Source organism: Silurus aristotelis (genome assembly GCF_946808225.1).
Source record: "Silurus aristotelis genome assembly, chromosome: 21".
In the NCBI taxonomy this organism is placed as follows: domain Eukaryota; kingdom Metazoa; phylum Chordata; class Actinopteri; order Siluriformes; family Siluridae; genus Silurus; species Silurus aristotelis.
Genome location: NC_139594.1, coordinates 3505870 through 3524071, shown reverse-complemented (window position 1 = coordinate 3524071; position 18202 = coordinate 3505870). Strand labels below are relative to the sequence as shown.

Genomic DNA, 18202 nt, shown 5'->3' with positions numbered 1-18202 from the left:
CTTTCTCACTTCTGTGACCTCTCTCCATTTCTTCTCCTCCTCTCAGCTGCCACCATGGTGGAGTTGGGCAAAGACAAAAAGAACCCAGACGAGTTTGCAGAGGCTCTGGACGAGACGCTCGGCGACTTCGCTTTCCCAGACGAGTTCGTGTTCGACGTCTGGGGAGCCATCGGAGACGCCAAGGTGGGTCGGATCTGAGTCTCCGCACGCCCACGTGAACCGGACTGAAAGAGAGGTGTTTAAGGGAGGTGGTGCGGACACCCAGGACATCCAGGACACTTCTAGTACAAACTACACTATAGAGTGAGTTTTACACAGAAAAAAAAAAGATCTTCATGCTCTCGGATTCAATCTTATTAATGAAACCTAACGAGGTGCATCGCTCGGACCCCGTTAACGCACCCCACAGGAAATCACACTAGAGTTTAAAACACTAACGTGGCATATGAATGTTGGAAAAAAAAAAAAGTCTGCACGTTGCACGTGTCAAGCGCTCTCTCTCTCTCTCTCTCTCTTTTTTTTTTTTCTTCCCTCTTGCTCTCCCTCACTCTCCCTTTCTCTTTTTTTTTTTTTTTTTACTCTCTTGACTTTGACTCTTTATTAAACTGTGACGTTCACTTTGCACTGTTACACTGTATGAACTGGACTGCCATGCCGTGTTCACACACACACACACACTCACACACACACACACACACACACACACACACACGCATGTGTAGTGCAGTTCTGGACCACTTTATGGGATTATGCGATGTAACACTACAGCGACCCCCTTAAAGCACGATCATGTTTTTTATATTGTTAATGCTTCTCCTTTATATGACCACACACATACACACACACACACACACACACGCGATTTTTGCGATTCTTTTCAAAACCATCTGAAATTGTGTCCAGTCACATTTCACACTTGTTTTATAATTTCTCTTCCTGACTCCACGTCCTGCCTGTACGATTGATGGCGTTTTTTTAGACAAGACATCCGACTGCTTCCAAACACACGCAACAATCGTTGGCTTTTTTTCACCTCGTAAGTGTAGAAATACTGTAAACTTTTCAAATGGTGAATATTTATGGCTGAATTTTTCAAATTCTATTTCACAGTAGGACAGATATCTCCATGTTCTGAGGTAAAGGAGTTCGTATGGAGTTTGGAAGTCCTAAGAGTCTGGTTTTATTGTTTTGTGATCTTAATTTTATGATCGGGACTCCAATTTTCTCACAATCTCATCAAAAAACAAAAAAAAACAAACATTTTCTCACAGCGTGATTGTATCGTGAGAAAATCCGGCTCCGTGAAGATCTGTTTACATGGGTTGGAGCGGAAGATCTACTGCTATAGAGCTCCAAATCCTATTGAACATGTTTGGGATGGATGTGAACCCTGACTGCACTCCAGACCTCCTCACCTCACCTACCTGACTTCACTAACACACTTGTGGCTGAATGAATCTACACAAAATCTAGTCGATCATCTTCCCAGAAGAGTGGAGCACCTTAAATTAAATAGACTACACACACACACACACACACACACACACACACACACACACACACACACACACTTGACCCATTTCTCAAAATCATCGTATTCACCATACAAGTTAATACAAAATTGAATGTAGCTCAGTCAGATCATTTGGAAATGTTTACAGTAGATCTCTCCACTGGTATTAAATTGGAACTGTATGTTATAATAGTAAGATGTTTATTTTTTCCTCTCAGATGATTTCAACATTTTCCCCAATTCTTTTAAAAAGAGAAAAAAAAAAAATCGCACAAACCTGCTTCGAATTAAACGAACAACAAAAAAGTGAGACTGTTGGCATGTAATTAACTCCATAGTCTCACTAAGATTGTAGAAAACACGACGTCATTATAAGACACCCCCCCCCCCCAACACACACCCACCTCCTCCACAGTCTATTGCCAAACCAAGGATCAGTATTAAACTGTTACTCATGCAATATTGTAAGTGTAGTATTATATTTTCTCAGTAATGTCTCTGTGTATGATGGTATTATTCAAGGATTTCAAAAGGAGGATTGAAAGGTCACTTCTTTTCTCACACTGTTCCAATCTCTGTATTAAGGTTGTAGACGGGGTTTTTCTTCTGGTGGCTCTGTTTAGAATCTATACTGGTCTTTGTCAAAAAATTTTGCTGGAATTTGATTTTATTTTTTTTTAACAAATGTATCGCCATCGGTTTTTATCGTTCCCACGTCATTTCGTTGTATTATAGACAAAATTATTTTTTTTTAAATCGATGATCAATGCTGTTACAAAAACACTGTTACAACGTTACACTGTTCAAACGTCTCGTCGGACTGGCGAAGACCTTTTACATGTCTTCAGGTTTTACTCGTTTATCCGTTACACACTTTTTCTCTACTTCATTAAAGCAAACCGTCTCATTTGCTTCCAGTGTGGTTCATTTGGGGGGGAGGGGCTTAAAAGAAAATCTTAGTATAATTGAATTTGAAAAGCACTTTTGACAATGAACATGGTCACAACGCAACTTTTTACTGAAATGAATTGAACGAGAAAAGTTTTAAATAAATACATTTAGGCCGAGAAATCCTGAGGTGAATGTGGTGAGAGAAACACTCCCTGAGATGATCTAAAGAGGAGACGTGAAGAACTGGACCTCCTCCTCTGGGTAACATGGATTGTATAGAAGTCTATTTTGTAGCTGTATTATAAGGGAATGAAAATGTAAATGAGTATTTTGTTGGGGTTATTCAATGTTTATGGTGTAAAACCGTTCATGGCAACTTGGAAGGTTACGGAGGTTTAGCATTAACGCTAGTTTGTTTTATATTCAGGTTTTCTATGTACTTAAGGGATGTTAAGGTTTCGTGATTTGTATCGGTGCATCGGTTTAAAATAGTGTGCATCAGATACAAGTTGGCATTTGCATCGTGATGTATCGTTTTTTTAAAACAGATTTTGTAAAAAAAAGAAAAATATGTAATTATCAATACTGTTCTATACTTTTATTATTAACAAGTCACCAATAATTTGTAAACAATATTTAATATATATAGATCGATTTCTCCTCAATAAACAGTTTCTTGCTGCTGAATACGGCGTGTCGCAACACTACGGAGACCGAGGCGTGTCCTGAGAGTCACGTAGGATACAGATTAACATGGCAGAGGTAGAGCTGTAACTTCCTGCAGACACAACAGGAAAACAACGTCTGGTTTTATTTCTTCTTTTTTTCTTCTGCGCTACAAGGCATGTTTGTGAAAGGGGCCATGCGTTAGAAGTCAGACGGCACTTAAGTACATTTCTGATTCGATGTCTGTCTGAACCGAAGAAGTACAAATCTGTACCACATTGAATTGCAGAGCATCATTTTATTCATTTTTTCCATTTCATCGCATTGTGTTGAATCGTACCGCATCACATCGGAAGCTTTTATGGATCGTATTGTTGGCTATGCGTCGAGACATGAATCGCATCAGGCACAGTTATGGGGATGCACCGCTCTAGCGTGGACTATTCTCAGCAGGAGTGAGTGGCTTCCGAGTGATATCTAAATTCAGGTTGAAGTTCTTATCATGACGTGATGTCAGAAGTGTTAGGTGGGGAAGGTGGAAGCTCAGTCGTTAAAGCATTAGGATCAGAAGGTCACAAGTTCAAATCCCAAGCTGCCACTGTTGGGCCTTTGAACCTCAACTGCTCAGTTCAAGCCAAATGGCATATATGTAAGTGGTCAGGATCACTATATTATAGGTATGAAATAATCCATCTAGATTTAAAGGATTTAATGCATGATGTGGAGGTAAAAAGAAGAACAGCCCGAGATGAAGCAGAGAGCATTTAAATGGTGAAGCACCTCACTGTAGCTTAGCTGTAGATTATCACTTTATACCACGGTCTCTTCCCAACACTGACAAGCTGTCATTAATGTTTGCAGAGCAAAACTGACCAAATGGATAAAACATTTTTGAGATTTTCTTTACTTGTTTTATATTTGGTTTGTTAGATTTAGAATTCGAATAATAAAGCTCCTGTTAGCGCCGTCCATTTCCTCCAGTTTGTCTAATTTATCTTTACATTTATCTAAAATAATCATAGAACTGGAACTGTATGTTATTATGCTTACAGTTAATAAGAGAAAAAAGATCTGATTTTGTTGCTGTTGCTGGGCTGTTAGAATGTGTTTGTTAATACAAATGTATTTTAATAACACAAATTAACGCACACGCCTTAAAATTCTGTTTGACCATTTTTATTGTGGACGCAAAATTTAAAAGTTCAACACACTTTTACTCATGATGTTCTTTCTTTACTCAGATATATATATATATATATATATATATATATATATATATATATATATATATATATATATATAAATCCGCCATGATGCACACATCCAGCAATTAAAACCATAAAAAAAACCACCATAATTAATTTTATCCTCATGCTCTATGTTGAATTTGGTTTCACTAATAATAAACATACATTTGCATAAAGCATCAATATTTGTCCATGACCATGTTGATGTAGAATATTAAAAACTTGAAAAGTATTAATTTTACGTACATTTGGAACAGATACAAATGTGCGATTAAGTTGCGATTAATCGGCAACTGACTAATGACAACAATGTGATTAATCGCAACCTAATCACACATTTGTATCTGTTCTAAAAGTATGGTTTGAGTTGCGATTGATCAGCAGTTAACTCCTGACAATCAGGCGATTAATCACGATTAAATATTTTGATCGACAGCCCAAATATATATATATATATTTATACCTTGTTTTATATTTTTATAAAATAACTAATTTGCGGTTATTTTGAATGGAGTTGAATAGGACACGTTCTCAACCTCGTTAGAGAAACATGCAAACTCACTTCTGCTGCTGTTTCTTCGTCACCTTTTGATTTTGTTTCCGTACCTGTTTTGACGATGCTTCTTGCTCTTCATGATGCTGTTTGTTTTGTATCTGTATAAGTCTGATGTTCTCTAATAACCTGTGGGCTCTTCCAGGAATAGGTGAGTAAGTGTGTATCAGGTTCATGTGACACTTTCAACTAATCGTGCGGCTTCTGAAGTGTTGTAATGAACAATTATGCAAGCCACTGTATATCTTTTCAGGGTTCCGACTTTACTACTCGTAGTTCCGACTATATTTAAATTTTCAATACTTTTCTAACAACCAAAATGTAGCTTGAGTTATCAGTGTTTAAGGCATTGGACTTTGGTCAGAGGTTCAAATTCCACCACTACTGAGCTGGCACTGCTGGGCCCTTGAGCAAGGCCCTTAACCCTCCCCTGTTTAGTTGTAAGTCGCTCTGGATAAGGGCGTCTGCCAAATGCTGTAAATGTATCTATTGTTTTACAGAGCGATCTATTGATTGTAGCCCATTTTATTTTCAATGTGTAAAGTTTTCTGGGACTTCAAAGAGGGTGACGCTGCCTAACTAGTGCTGTTCTGACCACGTGCGTTACCACGTCTGCGGTTTCATCATGGACAGCGAGTTGGAACAAAGCGCGAAAGCGATATTCCATGTAAAACCGGCCAGATCTTCCACAGAAAAACATTTAAAATGACATACGTTTGACATACGGCGATGCTGCAATGAGTCAATTAGTGAGCGGAAGAACATCACTGGAGGACGACGAGAGATCAGGAAGACCTTCAATGAGCTCAACCCCCGAAAATGTCAAATCCGTTCCACAGCTCGTGCATGATTGTTCGGAGAGCGATCCACATGATCTCACTTCCGCACCTCTTCGAGAAAGTAAAGATCCAGATCAAAGGTCGCCTTTTTGACAACATTTGACTTCCAGGACATGTTCCAGACGTGGCAGGAACGCTGGGAGCGCTGTATTGCAGTGCAAGGGGACTATTTTGAAGATAAATAAAGCACTTTTTTGTAAACAGAGTGCAAAACTTTTTGATGCCACCTCTTATAACACTGGTCTACAAATTTTGGGAAATGATTGACCTCCGTGATAAAATGTGTTAATTCTTTCTTACATATTCAGTAGCTAAATTAGAAAACAAGTGAAAAAGGTGCTGGTTGGTTAAAGTTATTTATTTAAAATAACTAATATTTATAATTATCTATACACAATTATGGAGGGGGCGTCTGATGAACACGATGTCTTGTATTCTGTAATTATCTGATATTTACATTGTATTTTATAAGCTTTAAAACTCTATAATTTTGAAGTTATATTTTAATAGTCTGGGAAGCTACACAGCAATGGGACCAACAAAAAAACAAAACAATGAATGAATAGAAACTTTCATTGCTATATCACATTCTGCAGAAAAGTGATGAATCGTAATTACACACACCACCTTCAAATTTTTAATGATTTTGAAGAACTTTTGACCTGAAGCTGTATCTTGGTAATGAACCAATTGACACTCTTTATTAGTGACCCAAGTTTGGTAAAATTTTGCTACTTTTATTTCCCAGGCTTTATCCTTGTAGACCAGAGTAATAAGCTCCACTCTTCTGGGAAGATGTTCCACTAAATTTTGTGGAGATTTGTTTTAGTCTTTCAGCTATAACAGTGTTAGTAAAGTCGGGTACTGATGTAGGTGAGGGGAGGAGGTCTGGGGGTGCAGTCAGCTTCAAAAATTCATCCCAAAAGAGTTCATTAGGGCACTCTATAGCAGGACCTTCAACTCCAACCCCTATCCTTGTAGCGCTGGCTTTGTGGATAGGGAAATTGTCATGTTTGGGTCTTTTAGTTGTGTATGTCAGGCATCCAATGGCATCTTGTAAAATTGTGTGCCTCTGAATTTATGGTAACAGATTGTGGAAGACCAACATACCATTCCAAAACTTTGGTCCATGTAGTTTGTTTGTAAAGTTATAAGGATTTTATTCCAATTAGTGAAAATATTCGCACTGAACCTGCATACAGGTTTGCGTTAAGATCATCTGGCTCTTGTTAACGTCTCAGACATGCTAGTTACATTTTTGTTGAAGCTATGTTTATGTAAGATGGCCAACGTTGCAGGATGCGTAAATGTTCTGCATGTTCAGTTCGATGCCCTGAGCAAAGATCAGCTAGTTTATCTATAGTCAACACCGGCCGAGTCTCCAAAACATTACTGTTTACAGCAAACATCTCCAAGTGCTGGTTGTTTTCCCTCAGAATGACGCAAGTTGCTTCCTGGTCCATCAGATACTGGATGGTGTTGAGTGAGCATATAAAAAGGCAGCTATATGCAAAAAGACAAGCTTTTTTCCATTCTTGTGGTGCGTTATGAGTGTCCCGTGAAGCAAGCCAGTTTTGCCTTTTGCAACCCAGCCGTCTGAGTGATGCCTTTAAGACCCAGAGCTTCGTCTCAGCCCGGGAGAGGCGGCGTGCTCCTGAACCCCAAAGTCATGGCGGTTCTGCGCCCCCGAGCTCTGACCTCGAGCTCCCGCTCGGCCGTAGAGGACCAGCTGTCATGTCCAGTATGCTGCGAGATTTTCGCAGACCCCGTAGTCCTGCGCTGCAGCCACAGCTTCTGCCGGAACTGTCTGAACCAGTTTTGGAACAAGAAGGCACCCAAGCGCGAGTGTCCTGTGTGCCGCAGGAGGTGTTCGCTCACCGAGCCGACAGTCAGCCTCGTGCTGAAGAACGTGTGCGAGACACTCGTGCAGGAGCAGAAAGAACTGACCACACCGCCATCGTCGCCCGGCACCATGGCCAGGCAGTTAGACCTGTGTACCACCCACAGAGAGCCGCTCAAACTCTTCTGCCATGACGACGAGGAGCTGCTCTGCTGCGTCTGTCACACCTCTAGGAAGCACCACGGCCACCGAGTGTGTCCCATAGAGGAAGCGGCGCATGATCTAAAGGTGAGCTTCGGGGCGCAAACCCAACGAGCTTCTCGCATTTACATGATGGGGGACAGCAGGACATGAAAACGCTATTAACATCAGACACAAGGTTCCATCATTATTTGGTATCTAAACAGCGCATTTTGGCTGTCTTTATAAACTTTCATATCGTACCATTTTCGTTGTTCTACCGTACTTTGTTGAGAAGTTACAAGGCATTGTGGTCATCAAATCGTGAAAAAAGCCAACCAGCACTTTTATCATCTGTTTTCTAATTCAACTAAATAAAATATTTAAGAATGAACACATTTAATCTTAGAAGTTGATAAATTCCAAACATTTGTAGACCAGTGTTATCAGACTAGTAAAACAACAGGAATGTTTTATAACTGAAAAAAGCAGAACAGGAAGGTTCTAGACATGTTCTTCAGGAACGTAAGGGTTGGATTGTGAAATTCCAAGTTAACGTAACTCCGTGTTCTACAGACAGACAGACAGACAGACAGAGAGACAGACAGTTCTTTATTGTCATTGAACAGCGTACAATGAAATTAAGTCCTTATGGTGCATAAATAAATGTATATAATATAGTTTACAAAATATAAACAAGTGATTTGTTAAACTATTAAAGTGTTAAGGTTTTAATATACAATTTTTAAAATGTTTTATATATTAAGGTATTGTCTGTTACGGAGCAACCGGTGTACTATACAGTGATACTTAACGCTCTCAATAGAGCAGCGACAGTACGACAACAGCAGATCCTCTTGTAAGTTGTTTTTCCTGCGAATCTTCAGGAAGAGAGTCACTGTTGTGCCTTAAATGCGGAAAACGTGAAATCATATGAGTATAAAAGTGCACTTCTTAAACACACAGGGTTCTAGGAAGGGAAACCTGGATGGGGTAATTCAGGGGTGTTTCATCTTTTCCACAAGGGTCCAGGTGCAGGTTTTTATTCCAACCATTCAGCTACACCTGATAGTCATTCAAAATAAAAACAAACTTAGATTTAAACTGGTTGGAATGAAAACCTGCACACACACCAGCCCTTTGAGGAAAAGATTGGACGCCCCTGATGTCTATAGGAGTTTATGGGAGCCTATATGGCACTGCATCATGCTTTCTCCACTGGAAGTCTACCCTATAGGGCATGTTTTTGTTCTCTTGCATGCAGAGAAACCCTTTGGGGCACTGCATCATGTGTTCTCCACTAAAAAGGCTCCCATTAGGGCCTGTTAAGCTTGTAATAGGAGCCTGTAAGGCACCGAGTCATGCATTCGCCAATGGTTTCCATACACAAGGGAACCTATCGGGCACTGCATTGTGTTCTTCACAAGGAGGGCACAATTGGGGATGCCATATTAAAAGAATCATTTTATTTCAGGAAGAAAAGATCAAAGCAAGGGATAAATAACGGCATACAATAAAAATTATTACTTATTTTAAAAGAATATATTTTTTTAGAATTATGTTTAGAAAAAGTTCCATAAGGAATAAAACATTCCGTCACACTGGTAAAGGAAAAAAGTCAAAGATGTGTGCTGGTTATTGTTGTGGCCCAGGAGTTATTTTCCATAAACTTCACATCAATTAGAATTTAATTCAGTTTTATTTTATTTGTAGACATTGTCCTAAATCAGATTTTCATAATTCACCAGATTTATAATACGAATAAATCTAAAGATTTCCGCATCATGAATTAGTCCCTATAAGTTTTACTCCCACTGACCTAGCCAGGGGCGACAGCAACAGGAAAACCCCCTTGAGGAACAAACTTTAAGAGGAACCAGCCTTACAATGGATCCCATTCTCATTTGAGTGATATCGATTGTCCAGTTATACATTTTTCACTGATGGAGACTCGAATGCAAAAATGTTTATGGTGATTGCAGTCCTAAACCATTATGGCAGAGTGTTTATATTAATTACAGTCCAAATCCATCTTCATGGTTCCTAAGTGGAAGAACCAACATGCCCATGGACCTTTAGGCTGTTTGTGTCAGCGTCCTCAGCAACAGCGAGAGTCCTCCCATTGAACAGAACTTCATTTAGATGTAGGATTATTTTAGGCAGCTCTGGAATGCAGAAAGAGCCAAGATTACATCCAGAGGTTTCGTTGGTACTTGGAAGGTGAGGGTGGAGGGCCTTGCTCAAGGGCCCAGCAGTGACAGCTTGGTGGTGATGGGGTTTGAGCCTCTGACATCTGGGTTGCATGTTTTTCAGTTTCAATGGTTGTAATTGTATACATATAAACTGAACTTGTGACCCTCTGATTCAGAAACCAACGCCTTAACCACTGAGCTTCCACCAGCAATGTTCTAAAACAATTATGAGACATTATCTTTTAATCTGTTTACAGTTAATGTCCGACCTTCACATTTTACATGTATGGCACTTTGGCAGATACCCTTATTCAGAGCGTCTTGCATTTATCTCATATAACTGAGCAGCTATGGGGTTAAGGGCCTTACCTAGGGGCCCTGAAGTGGCATCTTGGTGTGGCTGGGATTCGATCTCATGATCTTTTGATCAAAAGTCCAATGCCTTAACCACCAGGAGACTTGATCAATGAGTATCAAATAAACGTCCCATGGTTAAACAAAATAAATAAATAATTTGTGACACATCCGCTGTGTTCAATTGTTGCTATAGAAACCATACGATATTAAAAGTGTGAGATTTGCAGTTGCAATCAGAATGTAGCCTGCACATGTTGAGCATGTGATGTGTGTGTGTGTGTGTGTGTGTGTGTGTGTGTGTGTGTGTGTGTGTGTGTGTGTGTGTGTGTGTGTGTGTATCCCTGTCTGTCCCCTATCATTCCGTTCCAGCACAGTGTATTTTCACAACAAGCTGAAACGTTTAACACAAAACATACAGATCACTCTGGAGGTAAAGGTGTTTACAGGAACTCTCGTTCGAGTTTTAAAACACACCCTGGACCCAAATTCTACACACAAATTAACAAATCGAATCAATGTTGATTAAAAAGATCAACCATCTAGCATCAAGTGTTTTTCTGTCTCTCCAGGAGAAAAAAATCCATCAAGATCCCTATGTATAGACAGTGGTCTCGTTCAGAGAGGCTTCCAGGTAGAACCATGTTGCGAACAATGAGCCTGTAGCTGTCCATAGAACCTGACAGGAACGTTAGAGGAACTCTTGAGTTTATACTGTACACAAGGACACCATGAACGCTTTATTTTTTTAAATTTTGGGTGAAAAGAGTTGCAAGACAGAATTTTGGCTTATAATTCATTATGTTTCATTAATTATAGTGAACAGTTTTCTTCCCATTTTCAATCATAGGTTACATTCCAGATGACAATAAAAAGAAATATCAAACATAGCAAAGTAATAGAACAGTTTTAGATAGATAGATAGATAGATAGATAGATAGATAGATAGATAGATAGATAGATAGATAGATAGATAGATAGATAAAGACGGACGGACGGACGGACGGACGGACAGACAGACAGACAAAAACGGACGGGCAGACAGACAGACAGACAGACAGACAGACAGACAGATAGGCAAAGACAGACATACAAAGACAGACATATAGGTGATAGATAGATAGATAGATAGATAGATAGATAGATAGAAAGATAGATAGATAGATAGATAGATAGATAGATAGATAGATAGATAGATAGATAGATAGATAGATAAAGACAGACGGAGGGACAGACAGACAGACAGACAGACAGACAGACAGACAGACAGACGGACGGACAGACAGACAGACAGACAGACAGACAGACAGACAGACAGACAGACGGACAGACGGACAGACAGACAGACAGATAGATAGATAGACAAAGACGGACAGACAGACAGACAGACAGACAGACAGACAGACAGACAGACAGACAGACAGATAGATAGATAGGCAAAGACAGACATACAAAGACAGACATATTGGTGATAGATAGATAGATAGATAGATAGATAGATAGATAGATAGATAGATAGATAGATAGATAGATAGATAGATAGATAGATAGATAGATATGTAGATTATTATTATTATTATTATTATTATTATTATTATTATTATTATTATTATTATTATTATTATTATTATTTTATATAGCACCTTTAATAATTGCATCTCAAAGCACTTAATACAAATAAATATATAAATAACAAAGAAATATTAATAGAGTTAAGCTTTTTTTAAACCAAATTTTTATTTTCCTATAAAACTGAAATATTCATCCCTTTTTACTGCTCCAGATTTAATAAGGCTCGGTCATGTACTCTTTCTAGACGGAGTTGAAGCAGGAGCTGGCGCCGATGAAGAAAAGTCTCCGTCAGCTTTATGAGGCCAAGCAGGAGAGGGACGACATCACCGTACACATCAAGGTAACACCAGAGATCTGATAGAAGCTTCCAGAACCAGGTTTCACAGTGAGACCTGCGTGTGAACAGAAAGCAGAACAATTGAATCTAATTAACACATTTCGATGGCTGTAATAGTCTTAAATAAAGTGATGCAATTATACACACATTCCCAGGTTATAAGACCCGATTATTCCCATTGAATTAGAAATTAAAAGATAAAATATAATAAACGTTTTTTTCTTTTGTGATGTTTGTTGTGCATTTGAACAGAACCAAAGGCAGCAGGCAGAGAAACAGATCAGAGAGGATTTTGCAGAGATCAGACAGTTCCTGGAGAAACAGGAGCGGGCGAGGATCGCTCTCCTGTCTGAGGAAGAGGAGGAGAAGTTGCATCTGATGAAGAAAAACACAGACAACCTCACAAGAGATATTCTGAACTTCTCACACGCTGTCAGAAACATAGACGACGAAATCGCCAACAGCGACTCTGTGTTTCTGCAGGTACGCGAACGTTTCTGCACAATTCAATCAACACATTACTAATAAATCGAACTATAGCAACATTTTCTGTTTAAAATGTTAATATTTTTATTTTATTTTATTTATTATGAAGTGTAGTATTTTTCATTTACTATATTTAAAAATAGAATACGATTAAAAGAAAATGTTTATATTATATTCTGTTATTTCCACTTAATTCTTTTTTGGTATTAACATTATTTTATTTATATTTAGTTTATTACTTGTCTATTTTCCTATTTAATAATAATAATATTAAATAAAATATTAATAATAAATATTAATATAAAAATAAAAATCCTGTCAAATATAACACTCCTCATTATAATAAAAAATAAATAAAAATAAAAATAAAAATATTATTATTATTATTATTATTATTATTATTATTATTATTATTATTATTATTATTATTATTCGAGTGTTATATTTGACATGATTTTTATTTTCTTTTTTTTAGTTCTTATATATACTTTTTAGATTTTCTTTTTCTGTCCCTTTTTTATTTAGTGCATTTTTATTATTTGTTTATTTTACTATAAATTTTTTTATACAATAAAACTGTTGTTTTTTTTCCTTTTTTCGTGCATGCGTTATTTATTATTATTATTATTATTATTATTATTATTATTATTATTATTATTATTATTATTATTATCTCTGCTTTATTAATTTTTTTGGGATGATTTTCCTTTACATGTTAAACAGAAGCTCATCATAAATTAATTGAGCCAATTGTGAAAAAACGCTGACTCGTTGACTTTGGTGTTTTCTCTTTTCTTTTTCTTTGCAGCACTACAAGAACATAAAAAAGAGGTAAGTGTGTGAACGCCTGAACATTCTGTATATAATATAGAGTTCCTACGTTTATTATAAAAGTACAGAATCTACAGAGTGAATATTGTGATTGCAGGACACATTTGACCTTTAATGAACCTGAGAAAGTTCCAGGTGCTCTCATCGATGTGGCGAGACACGTCAGCTCTCTGAAGTTCAGCTTGTGGGAAAACATGCAGGCCATGGTGGAATACAGTAGGCTTCTCCACACAACCACACACACACACACACACACACACACACACACACACACACACACACACACACACACACACACACACAATTGAATTTAAGAAATATAAGGTACAATGTGATTCGTACTGGAAAACCTTCTTCCATTCCTGCTGGATCTCTACAATCAGGTCAAAAAGGTGAAAAATCTGGCGAGTAGTGTGGGTGCAGGAGTGAGATCATGGTTTTTCCGCTGAAGAACTCATGCAATCAGTTGGCGTGTAACTAGTCTCGAAACCTTTTGATAAAACCTCATATGTTCCCATTTGCTTTCATAATAAGCTCCACTCTTCTGGAAGATGTTCCTGTAGATTTTGTGTCAGGTGAGGTGAGGGGGTTCCGTCAGTGTGAAAAAGTCACCCCAAAGCTGTTCATTAGGGTTGGAGCTCTATAGCAGGAGATCTTCCACTCCAAGACATGGGAAGCAGATTTTCCTGGAACTGCACAGTAGCAATGTGGAACAGGTTTGGGTCTCCTAGTTCCCCCACGTTTGTGGTAACAGTTTTGGGAAGAACCACATAAAAAAGTCGTGTCCTAATACTTTGGTCCATAAAGTGCATTTTGACCCAAAATATAAAGTAAAGCTGTTAGGAATAGTTTGTTAACGATCACGTCTTCTCACATCCATTTCTTAGCTCCGGTGACTCTGGATGCCAACACAGCCTACCCCTGCCTGACACTGAGCAAAAACCTGACCCAAGTCAGCAACAGTGGCGTGATGCAGAAGCTTCCTGACAACCCCGAACGCTTCGACCACTTCGTCTTCGTTTTAGGCTCCAATGGCTTCGCCTCGGGACGCCACGCCTGGGAGGTGGAGGTGAAGGACAACAGCGACTGGGTTGTCGGCGTAGTGAAGGAGTCTATAGCCAGGAAGGGGAAAGTCTCTGGAGGTCCAGAGGCAGGTTTCTGGACTATCGCGCTTTCGGATGGCTCGTACACGGCCATGACATCTCCGCCCACACAGCTCAAGCTGAGCGGCCGCCTCGAGAGGGTCAGAGTAAAGCTGGACTACGACGCCGGTGAGGTGAGCTTCTCCAACCCCATGAACCTGACACCCATCTACACTTTCTGCGATCACTTTACAGAGAGAATGTTCCCTTTCTTCTGCCCTGGCGCCAACATCAATGGCAGCAACCCGGGTCCTCTAAAGATCTGCCCAGTTAAAGTAGCCATGTGGAACAGCGCCATCTGGTAACAACGTTGTTTTGATTCAAGAAATAAATAAAAAGGATCTGCTGTACATACTAAATCAGACTTAAAGTAATCAGAGTGCTCTGGAAAATTTTTATTATTTGTATTGAGGGTAAAATAACCAATAAACGATTATATTTGTATAAAATAAAGTGTCAAATTCTTTTTGAATATATACATTTTTGGTTCCTCAATGTCTACCTTGTACCTGCTCACGTCTCTAAAAAGTATCAATAAACAAATAGTAAAATAGTTGAATGCTATCATTATCTTAAGTGTTTGGTCACATAGGCAGCTAGCAAGAACTCAAACTAGTTCACGTCTACCTCACATTTACTTTTACTTTTAATTTCAATTAAATTTTTATTTGTAGAGCACTTTTAACAATGCCCTGTGCATCAAAGCAGCTTTACGGAGTTCAAGAGGTTCTAAAGTTTTATAAAAGGGTACTGTATTTTCTGGACTATAAGCCTCTACTTTTTTCCCACGCTTTGAACCCCGTGGCTTAAACAATGAAGCGGCTAATATATGGGTTTTTTTCCGGTTTCACAAGCTTCATGCCACCAAAAACTCTCCCACTGAATCGGGCCGCACCACATCATAAATATGGATGATGTTCCTCTGACGTTTGACCTGCCGCTCACTCGGACTGTCTATAGGAAATGCGACGTCACGCTGAAAACAACCGGGCATGAAAACACACTTCACCTGTGTTCTGAGCTGCACGGCATTGGGAGAAAAGATTCACCGATGGTGATTTTTTAAACACACGACGATGCCAAAAGAAAAACTCCCGAGAGAAATAGTTGTGAAAGGAAGGAGGAAGACAGTGAACAATGACTTTCTTGGTAGGCTACTGTTTAGATACAAGCCGTGTAACAGACACTGTCTTTCCTTAAAGTCTGTGTAAAGTTCATTAGTTTCAGTGTAGACCTGCGGCTTATAGACAGGTGCGGCTTATTTATGTTCAAAATAAACATCTTTGTCAAATTCAGTGGGTGCGGCTTATATTTGGGTATTATAATTACGGTATATAAGTTTAGTGTCTCTAAATTTGTTCCTTATAATTGTAAGTTATTGAGACTTAATGAGGAAAAAACCTTGAGAGGAACCAGACTCGAAATAGTACCCATCCTCATCCTCATCACCTGAATGTCAACTCATTCCAGTTCCATCATTGTTGAGGTGCTTAAATGCAAAACCGTTGCAACTTGCAATCCATCCTCACACAGAGTGGTCTCCTAATAAAGGGAAGTTCATCCAGAGAGAAGGTGAGAGAGAGAGAGAGAGAGAGAGAGAGAGAGAGAGAGAGAGAGAGAGAGAGAGAGAGAGAGTTTTTTGTACTTTTTACAGTCCACAATCCTTAAGTCATGCTAAATGCCAGATGGTTGCAGATTGACTTGTTAGTTAAGTAAATAGATAAATAAATAAAATCAGACATGACAGTTAAAGGTTGGGGGAGGGGGAGGGGTGTGTGATAATTTAGTCCGGTTCTGGTGTAAAGTGCATTTCTTCTTCTACTACAAAACACAGAGCGTCTATACAACACCACACAGCCTCAAACATCTTCAGATCCACCATACTCATAAAAATTTTAATCAATCAGAATCCTAGATTTTATTAGTCTGAAGAAGATTATGATGGTATCATGGTCAGCATTTTGCGATGTTTTGTTCTTTCTGCTCAGGTATATGGCCATTTTTACCTTCCCCAAATATAAAATTGATTAGTTGTCACATAAACCTTCCGGCTCCCAGAGTGTGATGATCCTTGAGGGGATCAGAGCTATGGACAGTGTCTGGGTGGTCGCACTGGAAATGTCCATACAAAAAGTCTGTGGTTAAAGACTGGTAATCCAGAGAGATCCAGGTTCCTGGGCCCAGTTTGGAGTCTCTGGATAAACTAAAGGCGAAGGGCTGCAGTTCTGCTGGCGAGATGAACCAGCCCCTGCCCTCCTTCCTCCTTGGGCAGATAAAGGACACTCTGTGGAATCAAGTGCAGACCATACCAGAAATCCATGAGCAGGGCCTGGATGTTCGCTATCAGGTTTGGTGGCGGATCCACTCACGTAAGCTTCGCCCCCTATAGGACATCTTTAGAATCATCCACTTCCACATGCTCAGTCTGCCCTTGTTATGCTCTACAGTGCTTTCCCAGTTTTTATTTAAAAACTCATTACTCCCCAGGTAGACACCCAAGTATTTAAAACCCCCTTTTTTCCACACCAGGCCTCCAGGGAGCGTCGGCTCCCCACTGCCCAACTAAAAACTGCTTCACTTTTTCCCCAGTTAACCTTTACTGATGCTAAAAAATCAAAGTCCTTTAAAACTTCAATTAAAACATACACCTCAGACTGGGATCCCACCATTACATCCAGGTCATCTGCTTATGCTGACAGGTAAAGTAAAGCATTAGCGAGTGGAATATTAAAATATGTGGAATATAAGTCAAAAGCCTTTTCCTGGTCTAGGTCAAGCCCAATAGCTTGGAGACGTCCAAAATGTCACATATTAAGTATACTTTATCAAATATCGACCTGCCAGGCACACAGTACGTCTGGTCATGATGAATTATCTGCTCCATCTTTGACAGTTTAGAGGCTAATGCTTTTGACATCAGCTAGTGCACAGTAGTGACACCGGGCACCAGTTCTTCGGGTGGGTCAGGTCTCTTTTTTTTGGCAGCAGGGTCAGGACGGCTTTCCTGCAGCTCATTGGTAGCTAGCCTTCTTTTACACTCTCACTTAGAACCTCCAGCATGTCCTGCCCTATTACCGCCCAGAAAGCCTTGAAAAACTACACAAGGAGACCATCTATACCTGGTGCCCGCCCATTCTTCATGCCTTGGAGGGCTTCATGAAGCTCAGTCAGTGTCAGCTCCCTGTCCATCTCTCTGGTCACTGACTCTGTGAGCTTTGGCAGGTCCTTGAGGAAGCTCTCCTCTTCTACCTGTGCCCCTGACCTCTCACTGCTATTTTTTCACTGAACCATGCAGTGATCTGAGATGCCTACTGAAAAAATAAAACACTATGCAAAAAAGTCAGATGGCGCCTAAAACCATAAAACCACATGAGTTGTCTATAGAGTGAATCCATGTGAAGATACATCAGGTTCTGCATGGTTCCTGTCTATATTTTCTGCTGTACAATTAAAATCACCTTCCAAAATAAAAAACTCTGCAGTGCTGCACTTTAAAATAACATTGTTGAGTTTGTCTAAAGATCTCGTTCTCTCCACTGCACCAGTGGGAGCGTACACA

The 18202-nt window shown here is 39.3% G+C and overlaps 2 protein-coding genes across 2 annotated transcripts in view; both read left to right on the top strand.

The window, feature by feature from the left end:
* The window catches only part of gipc1 (GIPC PDZ domain containing family, member 1), a 13145-nt gene extending 10725 nt beyond the window's left edge, over nucleotides 1-2420 (top strand). Inside the window, exon 7 of the mRNA XM_083524587.1 lies at nucleotides 47-2420. Within this exon, the coding sequence (XP_083380713.1) occupies nucleotides 47-198 (152 nt within the window). The 3' untranslated portion in view covers nucleotides 199-2420. The remainder of the gene's footprint in view (nucleotides 1-46) is intronic.
* Nucleotides 2421-7175: 4755 nt separating this feature from the next.
* Nucleotides 7176-15096, top strand: LOC310716644 (E3 ubiquitin-protein ligase TRIM39-like). The gene is made up of 6 exons (XM_083523923.1): nucleotides 7176-7837; nucleotides 12092-12187; nucleotides 12437-12667; nucleotides 13479-13501; nucleotides 13599-13717; nucleotides 14389-15096. The coding sequence occupies exons 1-6, from the start codon at nucleotides 7313-7315 to the stop codon at nucleotides 14946-14948; spliced, it is 1554 nt and encodes a 517-aa protein (XP_083380049.1). The 5' UTR covers nucleotides 7176-7312; the 3' UTR covers nucleotides 14949-15096.
* Nucleotides 15097-18202: the final 3106 nt, after the last annotated feature.

What these genes read in the sequence shown, in the direction of transcription:
- LOC310716644 (XM_083523923.1), top strand. Translation starts at nt 7,313, where the DNA reads ATGCCTTTAAGACCCAGAGCTTCGTCTCAGCCCGGGAGAGGCGGCGTG. An exon ending in TACAAGAACATAAAAAAGAG is followed by an intron (nt 13,502 to 13,598) that starts GTAAGTGTGTGA and finishes TTGTGATTGCAG; the next exon opens with GACACATTTGACCTTTAATG. An exon ending in GCAGGCCATGGTGGAATACA is followed by an intron (nt 13,718 to 14,388) that starts GTAGGCTTCTCC and finishes TCCATTTCTTAG; the next exon opens with CTCCGGTGACTCTGGATGCC.